The sequence below is a fragment of the Xylocopa sonorina genome, chromosome 10 (assembly GCF_050948175.1).
Source record: "Xylocopa sonorina isolate GNS202 chromosome 10, iyXylSono1_principal, whole genome shotgun sequence".
NCBI lineage: Eukaryota > Metazoa > Arthropoda > Insecta > Hymenoptera > Apidae > Xylocopa > Xylocopa sonorina.
Genome location: NC_135202.1, coordinates 11,361,234 through 11,385,734, shown reverse-complemented (window position 1 = coordinate 11,385,734; position 24,501 = coordinate 11,361,234). Strand labels below are relative to the sequence as shown.

At 49.7% G+C, this 24,501-nt stretch overlaps 2 protein-coding genes across 3 annotated transcripts in view; one reads left to right on the top strand and one right to left on the bottom strand.

The window, feature by feature from the left end:
• Positions 1 to 24,501, bottom strand: part of Dop1r2 (dopamine receptor 2) — a 31,695-nt gene continuing 7,194 nt past the window's right edge. Inside the window, exons 2-4 of one of the 2 annotated variants that reach the window (XR_013102429.1) lie at positions 8,796 to 8,880; positions 6,682 to 6,977; positions 775 to 901 (exon numbers count right to left, since the gene is read on the bottom strand). Coding sequence is in view for 1 of the 2 variants with exons in the window: in XM_076903435.1 (XP_076759550.1) it covers positions 791 to 901; positions 8,796 to 8,880 (196 nt within the window). In the remaining variant the exon portion in view is untranslated. Of the gene's footprint in view, positions 902 to 6,681; positions 6,978 to 8,795; positions 8,881 to 24,501 lie in introns of both variants that reach the window. The other variant, XM_076903435.1, reaches the window with a different exon arrangement.
• On the top strand, positions 9,469 to 11,765 carry LOC143428499 (uncharacterized). Its single transcript, XM_076903429.1, has one exon. The coding sequence runs from the start codon at positions 9,591 to 9,593 to the stop codon at positions 11,496 to 11,498; it is 1,908 nt and encodes a 635-aa protein (XP_076759544.1). The 5' UTR covers positions 9,469 to 9,590; the 3' UTR covers positions 11,499 to 11,765.

The following is a 24,501-nucleotide window of genomic DNA, read 5'->3' as shown; positions in this document are numbered from 1 at the left end:
AGAGTAGACAATTCCATAGCGCGTTGAAATCGATAAATGGCTAGCTAACATATTTCCTTCGTACCGATCGTGCTACTCACTTTTACGATTCCGTGGTACGAAGGTTCGCTAAAGGGGTACAAAGTATCGAAGGTATCCGAACGTAAAAACGATAACGAGCCATCCGGCTCGATTTTACGCCGCCATCACCCTCGCAGTTCGATTCCGCTAGATCCTTCGTCGGTGGTACAAAACGCGAAACTACCGATGCTCTCTATTATACGTATGGTATGTACAATTAATGTGAAATCGGAGGACTCGGTGCAAAAAATCGGTCAGCTTCTGGATATTACAAAATGTACATCGTGTACGTGAAATTTCCTGTGAAATTCGTTTACCACGAATCAAGGTCAAGTGGCTAATTCAATCAAAAGCGTTCGAGGGTTTCAGAAAAGAAGATCGTAGTTCAGCATCGGCCAGTTTTTGCACCAAGCCCTCATCATTGCGACGTGCTTCTTCGTGGTCCACATTTCGTCACCGATAAAACTGGACGATAGATCAGGAACGGTTAAAAGTGTCGGTTATCCTTCGCGCGACGAGTCCACGGTTCGTATTCTCTCGGTAGCAGACACTGGACCTGGTGAACGGTCTCGATGGTTCGCCCCGTGCTCGCAGGATCCCGCACACGTAACTCAGGATGCAGGTGCACTTCCATGTCGAATCGATTCCTCCAGACGATGGTCTACAATCACGTGTCACGGAAACGGATCGCACGTTCTCGACGAGGCCCTGGCCGGGCCCCCGTGTGACGTCACATCCCGCCGCTGGGCAGTATCGTCCCGACGCCTCCGTCGCTGCTCTGGCTGACGCTACTGTAGCTGACGCGGCTGGCCTCGCCGCTGGTGTTCACTCCGGAAACGTACTGTAATCAGAACAACGATACATCCTCAAAAAATAATTGTTCCTCGCTGAGAGAATCTAAGATAGCCCTGTGCGCGTATGTACAATTTAAGAGGTAGAGATCGTGACACGATGTTGAATTAGAAGGGGTTGTAAACTTCCTCTACCTTGCTAGATCCTGGAAATCATCGAATATTCCAATCTTTGTAGTAGCGACGAGCTCGTAAAATGTATTATGTATCATACGAGATGTATCATATGCTCGCTAGGTTTACTATACACATTATTGAGTATATTGTTTGTAACGATACGAGCCTTGTAAACTAGCTGGCCTAACCGAGTGTGGGGTATCTGGGTCAATTGTTTTTGGAAGTACGCGTTTTCGTCGCGAGAACAGTTCTCACGAGGTTAGCGAGTTACGGCTACGTCTACCGGAAAAAGGAAAGATCGGCGATCCTAGTTTTTCTAGCAAGCAGGGAGGACGGAGTTTACGTGGAAGGGGAATGAAAAATGAAATCGAAGGATGGCGTAACGGGTGTGACGGTTAATGCTTCTCGTGCATTAGGGCGAATTATCTTGCATCGCGAGTACTATCGGTACACGCGTTGCCTGCATCGCCTGCTATTCTGTGCTCTCCTTTGTTTATTTTGCCGTCGAGTAACACGCTGTATCTCTTCATCTTCTTTTCATATTCACGCCATATCGTAGATGGCCTTCCCAAGCGGTTCGAATTAAAGTAGGTAGATAGAAAGCAGCTCTCTACTCCCCTCTCTGGAACGTGTCCAATGTTGCGAATCGGAATGCAGAACTCTCCGGAATGTTCCTAGTGTTCGAAGACTCGCGACTCGCTCGCAAATCGTTCGTTTTCGATCTCATTTTAATTTTGTTCACGAGGAAATTCGTGAGGATTTCGTGTCTGAAAAACCCGCGTAACGAATCAAGCGGGGGTAGATTTTCCGGTTCACCCTCAACTTCGGTGCAGCCGCGGCGTTACGTCGAATTCGGAGACGGAGGTTCCCTGAAAATTGCGAATACGCGGCTCGATGGTGCGGCTCGTGACGACGAAACGATTTTCGATGGCTCCGCTACTACCCGTAAACCGAATAACTCAATAGACGAGCCGGAGCGGTGAGCCGTGGAAAAATTGTCACCGCAAATACCATATCGACTGACAGATTTCGCGGATGAAACATCACGCTGGATTCACCGCTGGGATTGTTCCCATACCGGTGTCTTTAAGTGAATTAATCCTCTAATGGCTTTCAAGTATGCTTCAGTTCAATTTTTCACTATTTAGTCCATTTTCGATCGTTCCATCGAGTCGATTGCACGCAACACTTCTTCTTTGAACCAAAAAATATTTCTCCACTTTCTTGTCCACTGTCTTCGATTGTTTCCAAACTACTTCTCAGTGGATGTACCTATGCTGAGCAGACGGCGTGTGAACAGGGAGCAGCTGGAATCTCGACACGATACGAAATTCGCCCCCGCAGTGTTGTTTCGCTCGTTTGATCTCGAGGGGTGGCTAGCGTGTCAACGGAAAAGTTTCTTCGTCCATCCTATCGAGCGCCGAATTCCCCGGAGGCCTGACCGGAACGGATTCTCTGTTTCTTCTCTGCTTCTCCCTCGATTTTGTAGTTTCACAGCTTATCCTTTGCTGGATTGACGAAACTAAAAGTATCTGGGTCAACTTCCCCGCTCCAATCCGATTACAATCTTGTCGCGCGATTCCATCCTCTTCGTTTTTTTTTCTCTCACTCTATCGAAGCCTTTGCGCCGCGATCTTGAAGAGTAGTTGGCCGACGAGTTGCGATACCAGGTTTGGAATCGTTCGTGTTTTCTGCATTCGTGGCGATCGATAGCGGTATCGAACTTGCACGGAGGACATAGGGTAGCAATTAGTTGATTAATTCGTCTCTCGTAACGAATATGCAATTTGGAGGATTGGCACAATGATCGATTTCGTACCTCTGAGAAAATAGCGGGAGAGAAATGTATCGTGTCTCACGTGTTACTACTTTCCTATGCTCCTTACCACCTTCAGCGAGTCTGGCCAATGTTTGTGCATATTTCCTTTCCACGCTACCGCGTTTTTTACTTTCTTGCGCGTTCCGAGTTATTAGCGTTGCTGCTCTGGTAAAATGTAGAAAAATGTTGCATTAATTCAACAGCATCGTTGCAAGAGTAAAAACAGTTCACGAGCGTACTTTGTACAAGAGCGTGGAGAGATCGGTTTCAATTCGCGAATGCCGAGGGAAACTTTTTCAGTAGATTAAATATACTCGAAGCGAAGCGGAAACAATCGAACGCCTGGCTCGCAGGTGTTAAATCGTACAAATCGAAGGTCTCTTCTCCAGCCGAGGCATTTTCGCGGTTACAATGCCGCATTGAATTTCGATCGAACGAATCGTCGTCGTCGTCGTCATGGTCGGCGTTCCGTTGTTGGACAATGTGATTCGATTAAAAGCACGTTTCCTCGCGTCTGCTCTCTCTACGTGAAACGTCCTTCGAATCGTATCCCCGTCGATGCACATATCTTCGCCTTTGTCCAATCACTCCGCCGACTCTGTTTCTGAGGAAATTAGCTAATTAACGTAGTCGGATGGGCGACGTTTGAAACGCTTCGTCGGCTATTTTCGAAAAAGTAAGAAGACCGTTATCACCGAGCAGTTAAAAGGAATTTAATTAAAGTCGAACGTCGCCGGTTGGGCTCGATAATTTTACCCCACGTCGACGTTCGTCGCGGTGCGCGTTACGAGAGGTAGAAGAAAAAAAAAGAAGAGCAGAAAGAAGGAAATTCATTCGTGAATAATGGAGAAACGTAATTAAAACGTGGAAAGTTCTATTTTAATTAGTCAGTTGGGGAAACGCGGCTGGAACCTGATCTCTGGACAGGATGTTGGAAGTCGAGCCACGTTGCTTTTCCGCCAGTTTCTCACTCGTCGAAATTCGATCGCGTGGAATATCAGGAGGATGAGATGCGCCGCAGGAAAATCTCATGACACGCTAATTAGACGTTCTATTACGTAAATTGGAGCACCGATCCAGGCTCGTCGGGCTTTCTTCGAGAGCGCCTGCACACACCCCCGGTTCACCGCTATTACGAAAGTTCTACCATCAATCGTGAATCGTCGAGCGAGTGTTTGCACGCGACACGATTTTACGCTACGATCAACTTCGACTAAGAATTTTGAACCAGCGTGTACATATCCGCGTACCGAAAATTTCTTGGTTTTCATCGGATTCCGATGGAACATTATTCGTATCCGCGTTTCCCTAGCTGTCGCGGAATTATGCACGATGATATACGCGGAATCGATGCGATACGTATTAACCCGGACGCGCGCACACACACACACACACACACACGCGGACGATTTATAACCGTAGACCCTGTTAGAAATATATATCGTCTGGCATTGTATGAGCAGCGTGGCCAGCGTTCAACGCGATAGATCTTTCGGCTGAATTGAAACGAATCATCCCCCTTCTGGATGGGCGTGAACCAGCCACCCCAGTTCCCCCTTATCCTTTTTTTCTCCCCCTTTCGTTCGACTGCCGCGTCTCTTCGCTCGTGTGAATCCCGCGCAGGTCGACGGAGGGCTAATCTTAGGATCGACGACGGGTTTCGGTATCCTCTTCATCGACGATAAAAACACGTACGTATAACATTCGTAGTCGTGTAACTTAGGATTCAGTATAGTTATTCTATAATATGAACCGTTATTTGGGGTATGCAGATCCCAGAGAGACGACAGGAGGCGGTAGGAGGACCCGTGAACCGGAAACTCCGCCAGTTACCCGCGCTCATATCTTTTCCGGCGATGGAGCAGCTCGTAACTCATGCCCGCTTGTTTTTCGGGGCCTTCGTGACGATATTCGCAATCGTGCTCCTCTATCGCCATTCGAGCGGGCTCACCGAACCGGTCGGTGCCATCTATGAGAAACGGCACCAGCCACGTCAGCTGTTCACCTGACAAGTTGCAAAGTTTCCACGCAAATCGCGTTAGTCCCAAACCCCGCTCGCGATGTGCCAGTCTCGCGATGCGGTTGAATCGTGCCAGACGATTGCTGTTGGAAACTAGTCTCTCCTGCGACGGTACCAGGTTCGATTCGATTCGATCACGGTTCATTTCTTCGAGCAGTTCCAGATTTCGGTTTAATTCTCGAAACTCAACTCTTCGACCATGATTATCCCCCGTGGGCTTTACTTGAATCGGTTCGACGCAGGATTGTTCACTCGCAGCTGCGAGTCTCGCGAGCACACGCGGTGCCAGGCGTTCCACCGACACTTTATGCACGCTACGAAGTGCACGCAGCTTATTTAGCGTCCAACGGAGTAAGACGCGGTCGAATTTCATAATTGACTTTTCTTCTCGTTAGGTAAACGTGCGAACGAATCGTAGAGAGAGTGTGAAACGAGTTAACGCGACGGTTTTGTATTGGTTCGCTGGGTGCTATCTATCTTTTCGCATCGAAAGAGCTGATACGATCGTTCCCGTGAAAGTTGGTTGCAAAATGGAAAATGTAGCTGACGAGAGCCGACGATAGCGGTTCATCGGTGAAAAGTAAAAGACGAGCATTTCAACGCGTTGCATACACCTCGGTGCATTTGCATATCTCGTTTGTTCGTTTATTTAGATCCTCGTTCGCCTATCTGTTAAAGGACGGTACGAAACTTTCCGCGCGAATATGAATAAATGAAACTTTTGTACGTAACGAGCGAGGAATCGCGAGAAGATTAATGCAAACGAAAATCAGCTCATCCTGTATAGTAGCCGGTGTTAATTTAATGCACCCGTCCTGGTGCAGCCTCGTTTCATTCGATACGATTTCACGCATCGATACAATTACGTTTAACAGAGCGGCTGCGTCGCGTTAAGCGCCCCAAAACTTTCTCTGTTTAACGCGAAAGAGGGAAAAAAAGAAAGAGCGACCTTTTCTTTTATAGGTTCCGCACGGGCGACCGTTCTTACGCTCGAATTAAACTCGATCGATCGTATTACGCCCCGTATGGGTAATTTAATTTAGCCATACCGATAAACGGAGAGCGGACGATCGCGGTGCTCGGAGCGAATTAGGTGATTGATTTCGAATTGTTACGCGTCGTCTACCAGCCGAGGCCCGTAACTCGTCCGCGCGCAAATTGGATGATAAATTAAATGAAACGCGTCGCCACGTGTTGCGCGCAGTCGCGAGCGAAGACGCGAGCCTCTTTCGCAAGGTATTAATTATCGCCTCCCCTTTTGTCAGAGAAATTTATGCACACGAATTTACGCGGCTGTGTACGCGTTCGCCTCGTAACACCTGCGCGTACCCCCATTGATTTCGAGGAACGGCATTCCATCATTGTTCGCCAGCCACCATCCCGCTGGGAGCGATACGAAATCTTTTTTCCTATCGTTATTCGTCGGTGAATTTTTTTCGTTCCTCGGCTGAACACACACGCGCCAATATGCTCTCGTGTTTTCCGCTCGATGTACTCTTCGAACAACGATTTCCACTCTCTTAGGCGAGGGAAACTTTTCGTTTTACGATTGGCGAATGGTTGGATCGGAGTAAACAGGGTGGTTGAAGGGTTGCGGTCTTTTTCTGGCCGGGGTAACTCGCGACGAGAGGTGTCGGGACGCCTCGAAAAACGTTGGAAGGTGCTACGTGCACCCACTACTCAGGCATAGCAAACACGTGCGCTGGTCCCGGGTGCTATCGAGGTTGGTGCAGTGGTGCTCTCGTAGACGTGTTGGTCTGTGCGTGTTCGTGTGCGTGTCGGTGATCGATAAATCCATTCACTAATCAACATACCGAGGCTATATTAGAAGGGGTGGTGATAGAGTCCTTCGTCGATAATCTCTGTACTAAGTGTCTCCGGGCGATTACTGGGATAGGATTTGTCTGAGGGCGGACGATGCTTTGATGGCGACGGACAGAAGGACTGGGGTGTATCTAGAAAGGTTTCGTGGCGGTGTCCAACGATTGACGGTAATCCACGTCGCGGCGATATCCCATCGTTAAATGTAGGTTTGCTCGCACGAACTCTCTCGGCTGCTTCGCACGTGGTGGAGCGAATAAGCGGAGTAGTATCTCCCCGATGCGAATCTCTGAAAAAACAGTAATACACTCGGTGCGACGTCCACCCATCCGTTACTCTTTCTCACCCTGTCTGCTGAGCAGCGGTCTGGCCGTGCGATACGCTTCTCGCGGGTTCATCCAACGAAATGGAGATTCTTAGTAGCTTTCAAACTGACTAGCGAGTATTTTATCGAGAGCTTAGCGTATATCGTGGTAGTCGAGGTGGCTTGGAAGTTTTCACGAGGATATCGTGAGCTACGCTAGGCGCCAGGTATTTGTTCAACCGTATTCGTGGGAACAGCCCCCCGACCGACTCTGAGATTCTATGCAAATCGATTTGCAAACAGCAAATCTAATTCCGGAATTACGCTTTGCGTGTAACAGAGCGCGGAATCTTTGAGCTTCCCTTCGAAGGAGAGTTTTCTCTACTAATAAATAAGAAAAGTTCCGTCGTCACGCGAAGACGGTGCATCATGGGAATGGATGAACTTTTGAAAAGTGGAGGAAACCAATACGTCTCGGACGTAGTATCGAGGAACTTTATCTCGTTTCTTCCCTTTGCATTCTGACTTTCCAAACGCGTCCAGGAATCAATCAACGGATTTCCACTGTGTCGTTCCGCGTGAATAATTCCTTTTTTAAAGACTACCTAAATGTCTGTATCGAAAGTCAACGACACGCGTCTAGCACCAGCGTTCGAAACAGAAAAAACCAGGCTCGTTTAACGAGAAGGAACAAACAATCAGGCATCCGAAGTGGAACGCAGATAGGGTCCAGAAGTAGTCCCGATGGGTTCAGCGAGCACCGTTATCCGGCAGGATCAGGAATCTCTTCAAGTTGAAAACTTTATCAATTGGAATAATAAATTTCTTTCCCTTGGCGAGCTTTCAAGCGAGCTTTATGCGATTGCGACCCGATACAGTCTTCGTCGCGCGTCCCCTTGACCCCTTTATACTTGGCTCTGAAACGTTCCGCGATCGTGTCCCAGCCAGCTTGTTACCCTAATAAATTCATCGAATCGCCTGGCCGCGGATGCGTCAAAGGGTTCGACATTTGTCTCCGCCTGTTGCTCCGAATCCGCAGGATTTCTCCCCTGGAAACTCCGATTAAACTTGCAGAGGGTGGTGTTCTGCTACTTTGAAAAAAGTCACGAGCCCGGTGTTCCACGTGGATGAATGTTTTATCGCGACCCGTTTGGAACCACGGCAGGAACGTCCGAAATTAAGCGTCCATCGGAAATTCATCGGTATCGATCGACGAAAGTCGGTGCTTCCCCTCTGCGCTGACTCTACGACCTCTAACTAAATGGATACGCGGAATAATACAATAGATGGTGCGATAAAGAATGAATCTCGTTAGAGATACGATACCGTGTTTCCCGGGGATGAAAACTATACGTTCCGATCTGTTTAATGCGTCGATCGTCGCATAAATTACACGCAATGGGGACGCGATGGGAAGAATAAACGGCAGAAGAGAACGAGAGAGCTTTTCCCGGCGCTTCTTGGTTCTAATAGAAGGAAGTAATCTTGGCCACGGGTGGCACCGAAATAATCGAGCCACCCCCGTTGAGGGGGGTGAACGACTAGGTGGTTCCGTCGAGTCGAATACAAATACAAGTGACTAGCCAGGGTTGCACTCGCCCGTTGAGATAAACCCGAGGAACGTGACTGCGCCGCAATTTATGGTATCTCCGACAGGGTTGTTTTTAGAGGGCGGATGGTTGGCGGTCCGCGGGTAACCGGAACAGCGTACCGGTTCGGTTTTAACGGGCGCATATGTTCCACGCGCGAACCCTGCACGCCCCTCGCGATTCGTAACGGGGAATATGAATATTTCATACTCACTTGACTTGGTTTACATCTGAACGCCGGCTGATACCGTCGCCTCATCCGACCCGGGCAGCAAGCGCACAGGATCCTCACGAACGCTCTGGAAAAAGAGAAGAATGCTGCGTCTGTATTCGATTCTCGTCGTCGTTCGATCCGCCACGGTTTTCATCTTCGTCGGGCGTATCTCGCATTCTCGACGACTTCCGTGTCGGCGGATATGCGAGAGTTTTTGAAAACTGACGCGAAATACTTTCGTACCTTTGTCCGGGAGTACGGTGCGGTGCGGTAACGCGAGCTCGAAACTCGGTCACATTCTGGCACGCTGCACGTTTTTAACGTCACGATCGCATGACCGAAACGGTGTTTCGAATATCGCGCGCGCGCGCGACACAAGTATTTGCATAGGCGCCATTGCGGAGCGTAAGGGTGGCACGCGAACGCTACGCAAACACGGGAATTCCATTTTCGACTCGAAAAACGGTCTTTGTCCGAGGGTACCGAATCCGTTCGTTAGGTATAACCACCGCGATCCGTCTGTGATGGTAAACGACGAGGGTGGACAAATTTTGAATCGCGGATAAAACGTAATTTCGCGATGCGCGCGGTGATCGAAGTTCGTTATCAACGTTTCACGATGCGCTACGCGGAACGAGTCCACGTTTGTTTTACCGATGGTTATCTGGCGGAAACCGTGGAATCCTCCGATTATCTTGGTTGTTCGCGAATGAGCCACTTACGCGGCATCAGCGCGTCGCTTATGACTCTATCCAAGCGCAGTTCCGCTTTTGTCCTCGTGGAAGACTCGCGGGAATGTCGCTCGTTCCGTCCAACTTGCGCCGTTTTACTTCGCTGCTCCTCGTGTTCGCCTTCGCGCGCCCCGTAAACTTCATCGTCGTACCTGCGAACTACGCCGGGATACGGGAACAGGAGAGAGAACGAGAGGCTGCTCCCGAACGAGAAAACGAATCGGGGGATCGACGATACATCGTCGAAACGTTGACGAACGACGATGAGGAACGCGAAGAATTTTTGGGTTCGATACCGTGCATCGAGAGTTTCTTAAAGAAACACCTGGTCCATCGATCCTCGATTTCGTTCTTGACTCCAGACGACGATGAAACTATTCACCGTGTATCCCACGGGTTGGTGGCGAACATAAACGGTTACTTCGCCCTGTACAGGCATAACTTGGACAGAGATTTGACGCCGGTGAAACGAGCGAAGAGCACGATCATTTTAACGTCGAACGTCGGGAATCTGAATGTAAGCTCCCACATAATCAGCCCGTGCGATCGTGGCTGCCCCTACGTCGCGATACCGATAACGAGATTCTTGGACGAAGAAAGCTTCCTCGAGCAAGCGGACGTTTTAGCGCGAGCAATGTGGACCCGAAGGATCTCGAGCGTCGTTATCTTGGCGAGAGTTCGCGATTCCGTGCTCGCTGGTGGCAGTATCGTCTTCCAGCCTGACAAACCGTGCACCCCAGCACCCTCCGTTATCTTGGACAAATGCGAGGGTGGATCTTGGAGCGGCTCTTTGAAGGGAATCAAGCCGCCGGAAATGAATAGGTGCATTTTGAAGATAGCTTACTTCGACGAGCCCCCTTACGTGATAACGTCGAACGACTCCGAACGTCTCGATGGCTTCGAGGGGCGGTTGACGGAGGCAGTAATGAGGGACCAAGAAATCGACAGAGAGAGAATCGAGTGGACCGATAACGCCAGTTACACCGAACAGATACAGACGGTTTTGTACAGCGAGACGATGGCCGACTTGGTTATCGGCCGCGTGTTGCAACAGTCGAACCCGGACATAGATTACTCGACCTCGTACGACATACTGCAAGTGGTCTGGGTGGTCCCCAAGGTGAACAACGTCTCTTTAAAGGGACTCGTCCAACCGTTCCAGCCGTACATCTGGGCAGCGATCGGTTGCACTTTGCTGTTGGCGTTTGTCGTCAAGATTTTCCTGAAGAACGACCTGTCCTGGCTGGAGACGTTCGCTCTGATAATCGGTGTCGCCACTGCTCGCCAACCGACCAGGCTCTCGATCAAAATCCGGTTCATCTCGTGGAGCATTTTCGGTTTGTTCCTCACGCAATTCTACGTGGACTCTTTGGCGGATCATCTGATAAACACGTCCGGACTGAAGATCGACACGATCGAGGAACTGTTATCCTCGTCGTTCAACATCGGCGGTAACAGCGCGCTCGCTGCCCTCTTCGACGATTTCACTCAGGACGAGGTCACCGAGAAGATACGGGAGACGATGGTGATATTCGATCAGCAGGAGTACACGCAGCAATTCGTGGATCTCGTCGAAGGGAAGAACTCGTCGTTCGCTTTGGTGGTCGTACTGAATTCCTCGCGCAGCGGTGCCATCGATACCGTGCACGCGTACACCATGACCACGGACGTGATATGCAGCTCGCCTTTGGCCGTCGCCGCTTGGAGAGGATTCCCGGACTTCGAGCGCATAAACGACAAGATACATCGGTACATCGACTTTGGTATCTTCGACAGGATGATAGAGCTGGCCATTGGAAGGGAAACGCGCGCCATGCTATCCAAAGCCGAGCAGAACAAGGAGTACAAATCGGAGCTACATTGGGAACAGTTCATTCCAGCGTTTCTCCTTACGCTGATCGGATTCGCCAGTGGCTTTCTGTTCTTCCTCCTCGAGATCGTTTTTTATCCGTCCAAGCTGTTGCTACAATAACCTGAACGGATGCGAAACCGAGGAGAAGAGCGGGATTTGTTAGTTTTCATTGTTGCTCGATCGCGAGAGGATGTCCGCGCAAACGACTGAATATCGTTTCACCATAGATTATTGGCTTTCGCTTTATGAATTATAGACGGATATTGGATTGCGGCTGAACGGATGCGCGCTAGTTGGGTACGTCGTGTAACCTTTTTGTCGAACCCGTCGGTGCGGACAATCTGTGTCAAGGGCGTGCACGATGCTCGTGAAATTCCCACGATGATGTCGTTCGCCGGTGATGTCATCGATTTCATGGATGTCACACGCTGTTCGACCCTAACGAACATTGACCAAGTGTATCTGTTAGCATATTGTATCGAATCATGCTTTGGAATGGGTCGTGCGAATAAATATGCTAGCGTTTCCTTTCCAGCGACATCCCACTCTTCCTTGAACGTGTTAGGGTATCGAAGAATATTGAGAAGGCGGAGAAATCACCCGGGAAAGCGCATCGATACTTAATTTCATTGGTGGCATAGCCAACTTCCTCGTTCATTCTTCTCAGTTTCATAATCGAAGGGAGGCAACGACTCTCATCGAGGGTAAATGGAACGTCATTTCCCCGATCAGTTTCGGACAACCTAAATCCGTATGGGAGAAAGTATAGGAGTCGTAAAGATGGTCTCGAAATGCTTGGCTCGTGACTTTTCCGGCTGGAGATTCGCGGAAAAATAACGCAACTACTTTACTATTTACAACGATCCACGGTCTTTAGAATTTCAAGCTTTTCATTTCAGTTTCGCGAAACTCTAAACTTGATTCGCCTCGCGGACTTATGGCATGGAACATTAAGTCGAGCGTTCCATTAGCATACCGTAAAGCGAACCAGCGACTCCGAAATTGTCGCTGACATTCGTCCCCTTTCGCGTATGCGGGATCTTTCGTGAATTCAGGACTTTATACGGAGAACTTTTAGAAGGATAAAGGACTGAAACATTTAAAAAAGGCTATACGGGTCCCCAAATCCCGACGAACGAATGTTACCTATGCCTGGCGATCCTCTGCACTATTCCTCGATATCGGTTCATCGAGTAAAATACGCGTAATCGCGAAAATTCTCACGCTGGTGTTTATCGCTCGCATAAATTCCGCATTTGCATATCGCTCGACGGTTATATCTATTTCTTCGGCGAGTTGGTTCGTCGTACGTCGTCGAGCTCATCCCCGCGAAACGAAATCCTCTTACGGCGACCCGAACGCGAGCTTCCAAACCGCCGTTCGGTGAAATATCGCCGCGCGTCCTCGACTTCCGGCAACCCTCATCCCCTTTTTAGTACGCCGTCGCGTTTAAATTTCATAGGACGTTGGCGGTTCGCGGCGGGTAATCGCGATCCGTAATTTCGGGAAGAGCCCCTCGAGATTTTGTTTTCCAGCAGGCAACTGAATCACGCGGAAACTGGGTCGTCGAGACGAAGGCGGCGATTTCTTCCGTAATTGACGCCGGGACCCTCGAAGACGGATATTAATATCTACGGTGTTCCTAGTAATTGGTGACCCTTATTATTTCGAACCGCTCGAATGACGAGCCTCTAAACTGGTGCCTGCGGACCCCGGCAGGTTTTCAGGCGGCCGCAATTTCGTTCGGCTTAATAAACCTCGTTAGTTTGCTATAATATCGCCGCCGCTCCCTCTGTTCGCCGGTTATCCCCTCGATCCAGCCACTTTTTCCACCCGAAAACCCGCGCAATGCCGTCGTTTATCTCGAAGCACCTCGATTCCCCGCTTTCCCAGCGAAACTGGATTTCTCCAACGCAAAAGATTATCGATCGCGGGGAAATGGAATCTTTTCTTATTTCTCGCCCCCCGATAGGCTGGATTATGTATTCGCGCGCCTAACCCATTACTTCGGTCGACTACAACGAGAAGGGAAAACTGTTCTCGCGCTTCGAGGGGTAGACGACGCGAAACTTCGTTTCCTTAGTCGTTTTAACGCGTTATCGTCGTTCGCCGAAGTTTACACGCGTTCCAAGAGAAGCTCCCCGTTGTCTTCGCGTTCGCGAAGAACGATATTTAATTGCAGGGTAAACGCGTGTACCGAGTTTAGCCTTGCTGTGCGATGAACGCAGCAAATTCTCTCGATTATTTTGTTACGTAGGTCGACTTTATGAGTTTCGCTATGAGCGAATACGGCATTTCCCGTTTGATACCGTTTCCTATTGTTCGCAACTAGACGGCGCGTAATGAAATGGCGTCCTCGTAAAAGCGTCGCGGCGACGATTTATCGGATGCACGCGCGTAACAATTAAACCACGGCCATAAATGATCCGAGGTATTCGCCTCGTCGAAAGTCGCGTAACGCGTACTATCGCGTGTCCATGCTCGCAAGAATTTTCATTCGTCGCTGATAGCAATCGATGAAAAGCGAGACGAGCTGAAACGGGATAGAGCGAAACGAAAAAAAAAGAAATAAAAAAAAAAAGGGAAACCTTGGGTTTGGTCGTGGTCGACGGACGCCGAGAGCTGGTCCGAATTTCGAGTCATTTATTTATCCGTTAATTGAATTGCGGACTGAAGCGACTCGAGGGGAAACGTAATTTGCAACAGCGGCTTCTTTCCGCGATCGCCATTACGGAATTGCGGGGCGTCCATGAAAATTCATCTCGCCCGCGAAAATCTTGTTACGACCGAGCGACGAATTCGGATCGAACGATAACTTTGTATTCTCAGCTGACACGGTTCTTCTTCTCCTATCGGCAGCGTATTGAAACTTGTTGTATCTTGCAATATAGATACGTACGGCGCATCGACTTCACTTGGGTCGGTTATTCTCGTACGAACGACACGTCGAGAAGAGAAACGCGTCCGCTCTGTAACGATGGACCGTGACTCGAAGAGAGTCCAAGGGTGAACTTACGGCAGATCGAATTCCAGAAGTAGGTGTCCATACGTTTCTCTTTTTCTACTTTTGTTTCTCGCTTCGAACAGTACGTTCGTCACGATACATACCAGGTTCGTGAAGTGGAATTCCTGATCTGAAGCTGTCCTGGTATCGTTCGCGTGGTATTGTAAAGACAGAAAATCGTATCTGCGTGTAATCGTTCGCGTAGTGCCCGCGTAAACTCGTTAGAAAGAACCTGCCGAATACCACTTGAGCGCCGTAGTAAACATGTTGATTTAACGAGGGAAGAAGTGGTGCTAGACCAAGGGGATAACGACCGAATTCCTTTATCATTTCATGTATACGGTAAGGAGGGAGCTCGTTAGGTTCCACTTACTCATCGTATCCTCGATAATGCTCGAGTCGCCGGAGAAATTCTTCCGGGAACGGAAGCCAGCCACGATGACGTAAAATACAAAATAGAGGGAAAAGCGTATTGGCCCGAGTAGGTGGAGCGCGCTCGTGACATATCGCGCGACGCCATTCTGTCGGGAAACAACGCGCAGAGGGATTCTCTCTTGTTTCGCATTTTTGCGAGCGCTTGGCATCGAGAAGATGGTATCAGAGTTCCCTCCTCCAGCTCGCGATAACTCAGGTTTAATCGCGTTCGAAGACGAAAGGGTGTAACGCAAGAAACCGAGGAGAAAGAATACCTAGGTTGCGAAAAGTAAACGTTCGCGAGAGCTCCGTTCCCTCTTTCTGCCCCGATATGCAAAATCGAGCGATTCAATGAGATTCGACCTAGAAACTTTGCTAATTAACTCTTCAGCGATTGGACCCTTTTCACTGATCGCGTCCGTTCGAGAGACTCTTTTCGATCCCAATGGTCCCATTACGAGCGGTTAAGAACTCGCAGCCGTTGATTCATCGCCAACCGCCATCCGATGATCGATCTCTTCTCCGTCTTATTTTCCTCTTCCGTTCCATCCGGCTCGGAAATATTTATAAAACAATTCGTAGCTCGGTATTATTCATCCTGGTTCTGTTTCAATCAATCGATAAACTCGACGGAGGCATCGCATCGGGACGGAACTCATTTTTGCGGGGCAGCTTGCATTATTCAGCCACGCTTTTAATCGTTGTTCAAGATCTTGAATTTCAAGGGGAACGAGGGACGAAGTATATCTGGGATTTGTGAGAAACGAGCGATCGCGAAATGAATCGTTCGTTTTCGAATCGAGGTCCAGCGAAATTCTCCTGCCTTGGATAATTATCTTCTATTAATCGTCTACGGACGGCGTATTCTTTCTCAGCGTTGGTATAAATTACCGTTGATTCGCGAGGCGGAAATTTCGCATAGAAAACGGAAATTCAGCTTCGACTCGGCGTGTAATTACGGAAAAAGTTTAGCCTTAGCTTCCTGAACTATGGTCGGGGAAGACTCTAAAAATTCACGTGGAAAGAAAAAAAGCGTACCGCTATCGGAAAGTCGGCATCGTAACCAACAAGGTACCGCGGCTTTTTGCATTCTTTTCCCCCCCTCTATTCCTAAGTACTTTCCCGGTTTGCTGGTGGATCGGCAGGCCAGTAATGTGTTAATAACACGTACGGGGTTGAACAATATCCATTAGCGTAAAAACTAGCCTTTTTTCCACGGTGAAAAGCCTGGGGTACTAAAAGCGTCCCTCGAGGAATTACCTTTTTCCCACTAGCCAATTACTTACGCGGAAATAAGGCTACCTTTACGATGCCATGTTGATTAGCTCGCGTGATTCCTTCGGATTCATCGGGTACGAACGAAACGAGCGTTCTTAAGACGAAAGAAACAATCGATCGTGAACGAAACGAATTGACCAGAATGGTAGATCGAGATAACAGGGGATTTAACAGTGGCTAAGTTTGCGTTCTGTTGGTACACCGGAAGAGTCGTAGCTTATGGAGGACGACGCCTTCGAGGGAAGTTCCCGTGTTTCCCCTGCATCCCCGAAAATCCTGATTAATGTTACACCCTGCACTTTGCCTCTCGGCCTCCCCTTGTTTCTCTCCAGTTCCCTCGTTGCGCCGCAATTCCCCTGACCCGGTTTAAGTATATTCCTTCGACCTTAACCTTGACTAATCAGCCAAGGACGCTCCTAGTACTACGGAAGAATAGCCAGCAGGAAGTGGCTCCGGTCCATATCCAAAATTGCTTCCCGAAACCGGGATCTCTCCATCGTCCGATCGTTCGTTGCGTCGTCTCGTAACCCTTTACGATCGCGGCTACTCTCGACGAAGCGCACGAATTTAATAAATTCGCGGAGGTTAGGGACGAATCCTTGGTCGAAGATCCAGGCAGAGTAGCGACACGAACGGTCGAAAGGCTCGGCTAGTTAACGAAACCGGAACCAACCGTGATTTCCGGTCGCTGTTGTCGCTCGAGGGTCGACGATGGTTGACGAGGGGCCGGTGGAACGGGTCGAAACGAACAAGCGGAAGATTCTCCTCTGATTGGGCTGACGCTCGTAAATGAGCTATCGGAGTTTACGTTCTAATGACAGCGAAACGTGCGCCGAATGCATTTCTGCCGGGCAATCGGGGCCAGCGTGCGCGACATACCAAAACCGGAAATCGATGCCCGTCTGCTCAACGACGCCGCCAGCGGGATGAATTTGCGCGGCGGGGAATTTCGGCGGGACGCGCGACGTACAAATTGATCCCAGCCGTTAAAAAGTTTATCGCGGCCGATACGCGACCGGAAATGCACTCATCACGCGTGTACTCGTTCAAACGAACGGCGTTAAGCGCGTTATCGGAGGCGTTATTAGAAGGATTAGGCGACGAACCAGACAGAACGTTTCTGAAAATGTACGCGATGCGTCAAGGTGCATCGAGGATGCATCGACGATCAGCTGCGACCATTGTCACCCCCGTTATCGATCCTACGAGCGGCGAGTTTAATTTGTTCGTATTTAAGGACTCGGTTTATAGCTGCATCAGGGGCTCAGATATTTTTACGCGTGTACAGACTGGAAACTCTCGGTAGGATGGTTACACGTTTTTCCAAAGACACCGCGTTCGCAGGTACGTGCCGATAAATCGGTAAATAGGGAAAAAGGCCTGGTAGTAACTAATAGCTCGAAGAAACGGCCGGTTCAATCTCGAAGGGGCAAGAAACCTCATTATTTCTCGAATCCAGGGACGTCACTGCGAGACAAGAAGAAGGAGAACTCCGGTTTCATTTGACGTCATCGACGTATTATAGGAAACCCAAGAAAACCCACGTTTCCCATCAGTCTTCTCATTTTTATAACCCTCCCACCGTCGCGTAATATCCTCTTTGTTCGCGGTCGACGTGATACAATAGCGTCGCGCGATGGACGTAATTATTCGCGAGGCTAGACGGTTCGATGCACCACCTATTACTGCATCTTGCGTGGTGGACGACGTCATAGGTTTACGTTGGGGGATTGCAACATGTGGCGAGTGCGTAAACGAGCACGATGGACAAATCTGTGAAAGAGCGGAACGATAAAGGGGTGGACGTCTATATCTAAAAGGATCTGAGCTGGCTAAGGAACAGCTCGGTCGATTTATAGCCTTTGCCTTTGGTACGTGGACAGAGCTGTCGGATCCGTCCAACGATAATACTACTAGCAGTCCTCGTAGTCCTCCGACGTTCGTAGATCCGCAGACGTCGCGGCGCCCAACGTCTCGACGCAGCGGCGAGACCTTGGCGACCGGTGACCGTCGAATTTACGCCACGTTCCAGTTTCCCTATTCGATCGGTGACGAATTGAAATCGTATCCACTCTCAGCTAGAGTTGAATGGTTGCCGAGAGTAGACGACGATCGGCGAATAAAGGAGGAACGTTTGGGGGGACGTAAACGTTTGATGGCCGGTGTCACGTTAGGGGTTCGGTGGAGTAATTTCCCTCGGAAGAGCTCCGCGAATAGTCGTCGTTTGTACCGTTTTACTGACACGTGTTGCGCTCGTGTTGCGTTCGCTGGTGCAGCAACGCCTGTTCGCGCGAACGATCGACGATGATCGTTCGACAGAGTCAGTGGTCAACCAACGCGATAGCGTGGAACGTGACGCGGGAGGATCCTTTGACTCGGAAGAATTTCCCTTCGAGATAACCGTGGACGGGGAAATGCAAATTCGACTCCTCGCGCGATAACAAAGGGGTCGTTAACAGAGAGCCAATCCAACCCCGCTCTACCCACCCCCGGCGGCCGCCTTTTCCTTATTCTTTCTTTCGCCCCCGCCCGAGTCATTTGCGACGCGGCTGAATCGTAATTTACTTTAATGCACGGCTTTGTGCCGTAATTCAACCAGTCAAGAGTCGTGAACCCATTCTTCCACGCGCCTGAGGAAAAATCGTAGACCAGGGATCGAAATTACCCCGTTCCGCAACCTCCAGCTACGCCCCCGCCCAGTGAACTCTATTTGACGACAGCTAACTTTACATCGAGATAATTTGTTGGTCGAAAGAATTATTGCCGCCCTTCTCTCGCTTCTTGGCTACGTTCACCCTCGTTGAGCTCCCAGGAGTAATCTTCGTTGCTCTCTTTTCTAGTTGGATAGACAATTCCAGGATGTATCTCGCCGAGAGATTAATGGAAAAATCCGGAATGAAATATTATTGTTCCATTCCTCTGTAATAAACCGTGAACCGAACGATATTACGTACAAACGAGGCATCGTCTTTCAGGGAATGTTTCACCATTGAATTCCTTCCCTCTTTCTCTCTTTCTCTCTCTCTCTCTCTCTCGAATCAGTCTGCGCCACGATTTACGCGCCAACGCGTATCTTATGCGGTCGAAAAACCGCGTTAAACGCGGTTTCCGTGCGACGTCGTTTCGACATTCCGCGCCCAGGGGGTTGCACAGCGGCGTTCAAGTTGCTCAAACGCGGCCGTTCTCCGGGCAAACGAGCGTGCATACGGGGATTTCGCTGCGTTCGCTTAAAATTTTCGCAGAATCGGGCACCCGGTGGATTTATTTAATTCACAACAACGCAGAAGCCGCGGAATTACATTGAATTCCGCTGGAAATTACTGCACTACCTCTGGGAGAGAAACAACTGCCCGCGTTAAACATAACCGAGGCGACGTTTCGCTAAATATCGAATTTGCCCGAGCGTAGAAGTTTCGGTGGACATCTCCGTTTTTATCCCAGCTGATTATTGCGACGTCCGCGAGTTATCAGGCTTTCTCGTCAGTGCATAGCGCCAATCGTTTGAGGGACGCCTTTGAAAAGCGCTTGTGCCAGATTCTGTACGCCGTTGTCTCGACTGAGTAATTGATTTAAGCTTTTCCACTATACGCACACTGTTATCAGAAAACACTTGGTACGCGGTGCAATCATCGTAATGCCGCCATTGGTTTCCTCTGGAAATAAACCCGAAACGGTCTTTCTTGGTACCTACGTCTCGATTCGTACCCATGCAAGGATTTAATCCCCGAAAACATATGCGCTTCCAGATTCGGTTGGCGTTGTACACACGAGGCTGCGTCACGGGAGTGAATTATTCATCGTGAAAGCTACATATTCGTCCTATTCCGGTTCCTGGGCAGGGTAGCAGGCCAGAACGGGAATGAAAAATTTTCAGATTCCCAGACGCGCGGCCTCGGCGCAACGTTTTCAGTCGGCTTCGCGAACTCCTACAGAATTAATCTCTGGTCGCACCGTAATGTCCCCTTTGTGCGACGGCAACCCTTAACTCTTGCAGCGGTCGTTTCTTATCGTTAGATACAGTCCCGAGCCTGTATTCAGGGAAGTTTACGGGGAAAATTTTCGGTCTGCGAAACTCTGACAAATTCGAATTATCCTCCCCGCGTATACGGCTAGAGTATAGTTCCTCCCATTCAAGGGTTGAAAACATCGAGACAGTCTGCATCACTGATTTCAACTCCCGCGATCGGTCCAGTTATGCTTTTCATATATTTCCACCTCGTCGAGCATCCATTTGGTTCCTATATCCAAAGCAACCCCTTCTTTTCCTCTCTACATTCTCTTCCGAATACCGGTCATTCCGCGGTGCACCGTCAGCATCTTTAATATCCTCAACTATGAGCAAAAGAACGTGGCTCCGTTTCGCTGCAGGGGATAGATCACGTGTTTGAATAGAATGTTCGCTTTAAAAAAAAAAAATTGATTTCGAAGGGAGGTCTCGGCGCGAATCTAATTAAACGGTGGATAGGCTCGAAGTGTTCGAATCACCGAGATCGACGATTAGCTCGCGAACCCGTGAACGGAAGTTCGCGAGAGTAGTCTACGATTCGGTAGTAAGCGGCTCGAGGGCTGCCGTGAGAACCTCTCGATAGTTCCCGAAACTTTCCAACGATCTTCGATTATCCATTCCTCGCGTTCCTCGCGAACGAGAGATCGTCGAGAGCCGGCGCCTGGTCCCCTTTAATCATCGACCCTTCGACTCCTTGGAATACGATCCTCCGCTTTCTTTCTCCAGTGAAACGCGCGAGGAGCCGCATCAAAGATGTCCAAGGGGAGTGGAAATAGAGTGAAGCGAGGGAGAGATGGACACGCGTAAGCAGATCGAGTGCAAAGTTTTCTCGAGTAAGTTGAAATGGCCCGAAAGAGAAACGAGAAACGGGAGAGGGTGGAGCAAGGGTAGGTCCTCGCGAAAGAGCGCCGCTGCGTCCTAAAAGGGGTAGCTCGACTGCTTCGAGGTATGCATTGCAATATTCTATTTTCCTGCACCGGGCCAAAGCGTAACTTTTAATCGAACGCTAAGGAACCGTGTAATTTCCATCCCGTGGTGGTTCCTGGATCAGATGGGTCGAATCGCGAACGACACGCGTCGATGAATGGGCCACGGAGTGGTCGAACAAAACGATACGGGATGGCCCGATTTAATTGATATCCCTGAATATGTATCGGATTCGATTCTGGCCATTAAGCGTTACGAGGGGACACGTTCCACCCCTTGCGCGGTCCCAGTAGTAGGGATCAACGGTACGCGCGACATTCGCGTTAAATCCGACGTGTAATTCCTGCGTGCAGCCGCTAATGGATTCGAAGTAACCGTTTGGTCTAATTATCGTTGATCGCAGTCACGGGCTCGGTTCCCGATCTCCGAAATCCTTGTGCTCGAATGGGAGCTAACTATTCATGATTTCGCTATTGATCGGCGAACGGTCGAACCGTGGCATCGCTCGTCTGCGATTATGTAAACTGGTTAACTGCGATCCCCGGGACTACGAGGGACCAGGAGGCGCGGTCACGAACGATTGCTGCCCGAGCCAGAAATACGAATCGAAGGGGAGGCGACGGACTTATTTACGAACGACGACGATTCGGGTTAACCGTGATTTCAGTTCCCAAAGCTTTTCAACTCTCCCTCTCCCTTTCTCTCTCTCTCTCTCTCTTTCTCTGCCTTCTATTCGCGATTAAAAGGCTCGAACAAGTTACCGCCCCTTTTTAAAACCGCCAGGCTTTTCATCGAACCCCGCGACTACTTTCGAGGCACGATCGATTCGTTATTAATAAACCATTCGCCACTGGTCACACCGGGGCTGTTCAGTTTTCGACCTCGAGAAACCGATCCACCTTGCCCTGCACACCGTGGAGAAACCCCGGAGACTATCGATTTTGCATTTACCCACCGGCAAGCACCCGTGAAGCGTGATAGTCACACGTGCGATTGCTACACGTTCAACTGGCCGACGTACCCTTCGCTGTTGCCCCCTGTCCTAACTATTACCGGTTCTTTTTCTCTCTTTATCTCTCCTCGTTCCATAACGTCCAACTCGTACCATCGCTCGCCTTCCGAATGGTTCCCATCGATTTCACCCCTTCCTGCCGTTTCATTTTTTCTTCCCTACCGCCATTCTACCCGCTGCGATAGCACCATTTCAGTGTCGTTAATCTCCAGAGGTATTCAATTCGCGGCGATTTCATCGCGGGCATGCTCGGCTTTTCGTACGCGACACGTAATAAGCGGAGACAGGTGGACAAGTTACACGCTCCCGTGACCATTTACATAATGCGTGGCTTGCGTAACCGTGAATTCATAGCGGGGACCTTAACGATCCCCCTCGTTTCGCGCCGCGACTCATCTCCGCGCGTTTAATTCGGGTCGACTCGGGACCGCTATCTGGACGATGGAAGCAGATCGCAACACCTCGACTTCCACGGGGCTCCAGCGACGCTTTCACGTGGCTAGGTGCATTATGTAGCGCGAAATCGCGGGGGATTCGTAACGAGTGGCGCGTGATCCGCGGCCATGCGAGCCACCAAGCGAGGCGGAGAGGGTAGTAAGGAGGGTAGAGGAAAAACAGGAAAAAGTCGGAGCTGGTTTTTACGGAGACATCGCGAGGGAAAAGACAATCGAGTCTCGAAATTAGTACGCTCGGGTAAATAGTTCTCGCGAAATGAATACGGCCGAGCTTAGCGTTCGATTGTTAGATTAAGGAAATGAGTTCCGAGCGGAATTTTGTTCGAGTCTCTCTTTGTACGAGGGTCTCTGATATATCTAATCCAATCCACGAAGAGAACGAAGATTGAACCGGTCGAGACTCTCCCTTCGTTTTGGAACGGCGGCGGCGGTGCTCGCGGACGAATTGTGATTGCGACCAGTTAACCTGGACGTGGTATTATTATTTATCGAACCGTGGGACCGATTCCTTGCTGCCTGACACGAACGAGAAGCCCGCCGGGAGGATATCCCGGGTTTAGAAAGCCGCCATTAAGCCTGGGAATTTTTCTTAGGTTTCCGAGTGTCTTCGAGAGCGGCTAAACGAGAAAAGGGACTCTCTCTACGGCTTCGAACTAGCCCGAGCTCATTTCGCGGGAATGAATAAAAGTAATTTGCTAAAGAGCCCCGGTTCTATCCATCCGCAACCTTGGAGTCCCGATTCTCTCTCTCCCCTACTCTGAAGCCACCGTGAAAAACACCGCCTACATGTCCCGTCGCGCGTCTCTGTCTCTGCGTCGGCCCAGAAACAGATACACGTAATCCCGAAAGGACTTATCTTCGTATCTGTTTCCAGGAACAACGGGATCCTCCGGTGAATTCCCCGTTTAAAGTCGATCCCGCAATCCAGGCGGTATTTTTCCATCCCTTTTCAACCCCCAGCACTCGAAAATTATGCCGCTGTCGTGGTCCCTTGCGAATTGAAATTCTTCCTCGAATCGAGGATGGTTTAAACGGGACTTTTGATACCCGATACCAGGGAGATCGATGAACAGGTGGACGAACCACGTCGCGTTCGGTGTTTAACAGGGGTTAATTAGTCACGGAGGACCGCATCAAGAATTTTATGGGTTTATTTAATTAAGATTCTCCTTGTCCCAACTCTCGTTTCTCTATTCCATCTTCGGAGTTGAATCGCTTCGATACCTTCGATTAATTTCGAAAGCGACAGAAGAGGTCCCGATGGCTGATCGAATGTCAGCTTATCCCAAAGATCCCTTATATTACACTGGATGAACACGCGACGAATGGTTGGATTACCGCCGGTCGACGTGGACCGTTTCGAGGGGACCTTCGTCTCGAGACGGAGGTAACGCGTCGTTCCTCCGACAACGACAAGTTCATTAATTAGCTCGCGGGCGAGCGTAGCTGATTAAGGACAGCGCCTCGTGTTGCTATCTTGGGGGAAAAACCTAATAACCAGCTAGACCCGTTACGACATCCGCGGGACGCGTATTACGAATGCTGCAATTAAAAAAGCTCGGTGTACAGTTGCCGGAGATAAACCGCTTACGATAAAGTCACGTTAATTGCCACGGGATCTCGTAAATTCTCGCTACGCGAGTTATTTCTGCCCCGTTGATGAATCTCGTCGTTCCGCCCGCTTTTGACGGATGGCTGGAGGTGCGCGTCGGTAAAAAGTTTCGAGTCGCTACCCTGGCTCGTCTCTTTATGGAGAGCCACGCTAATTTTCTTGCCGATGCGAAATTAACCCGTTCAGAGTCGCGTCTACCCTTCGAGCGACGATCGAAGCCTTCGCAGTAGAATGTCGCGGGTTTAGTCAGACGTGCGGCGCGTATGCCAGTTTCCACCACGGTTGGTGAATTTCAAATTCTCTCTTAAAGCCTCGCGTTCCTTGGAACTCGTGGGCGAGAACGTTATTTTCCATCGAAAATAAGCGAAACGACAATTTCTACCCCGTCACGTTCATCTAGATATCTAACGTACGG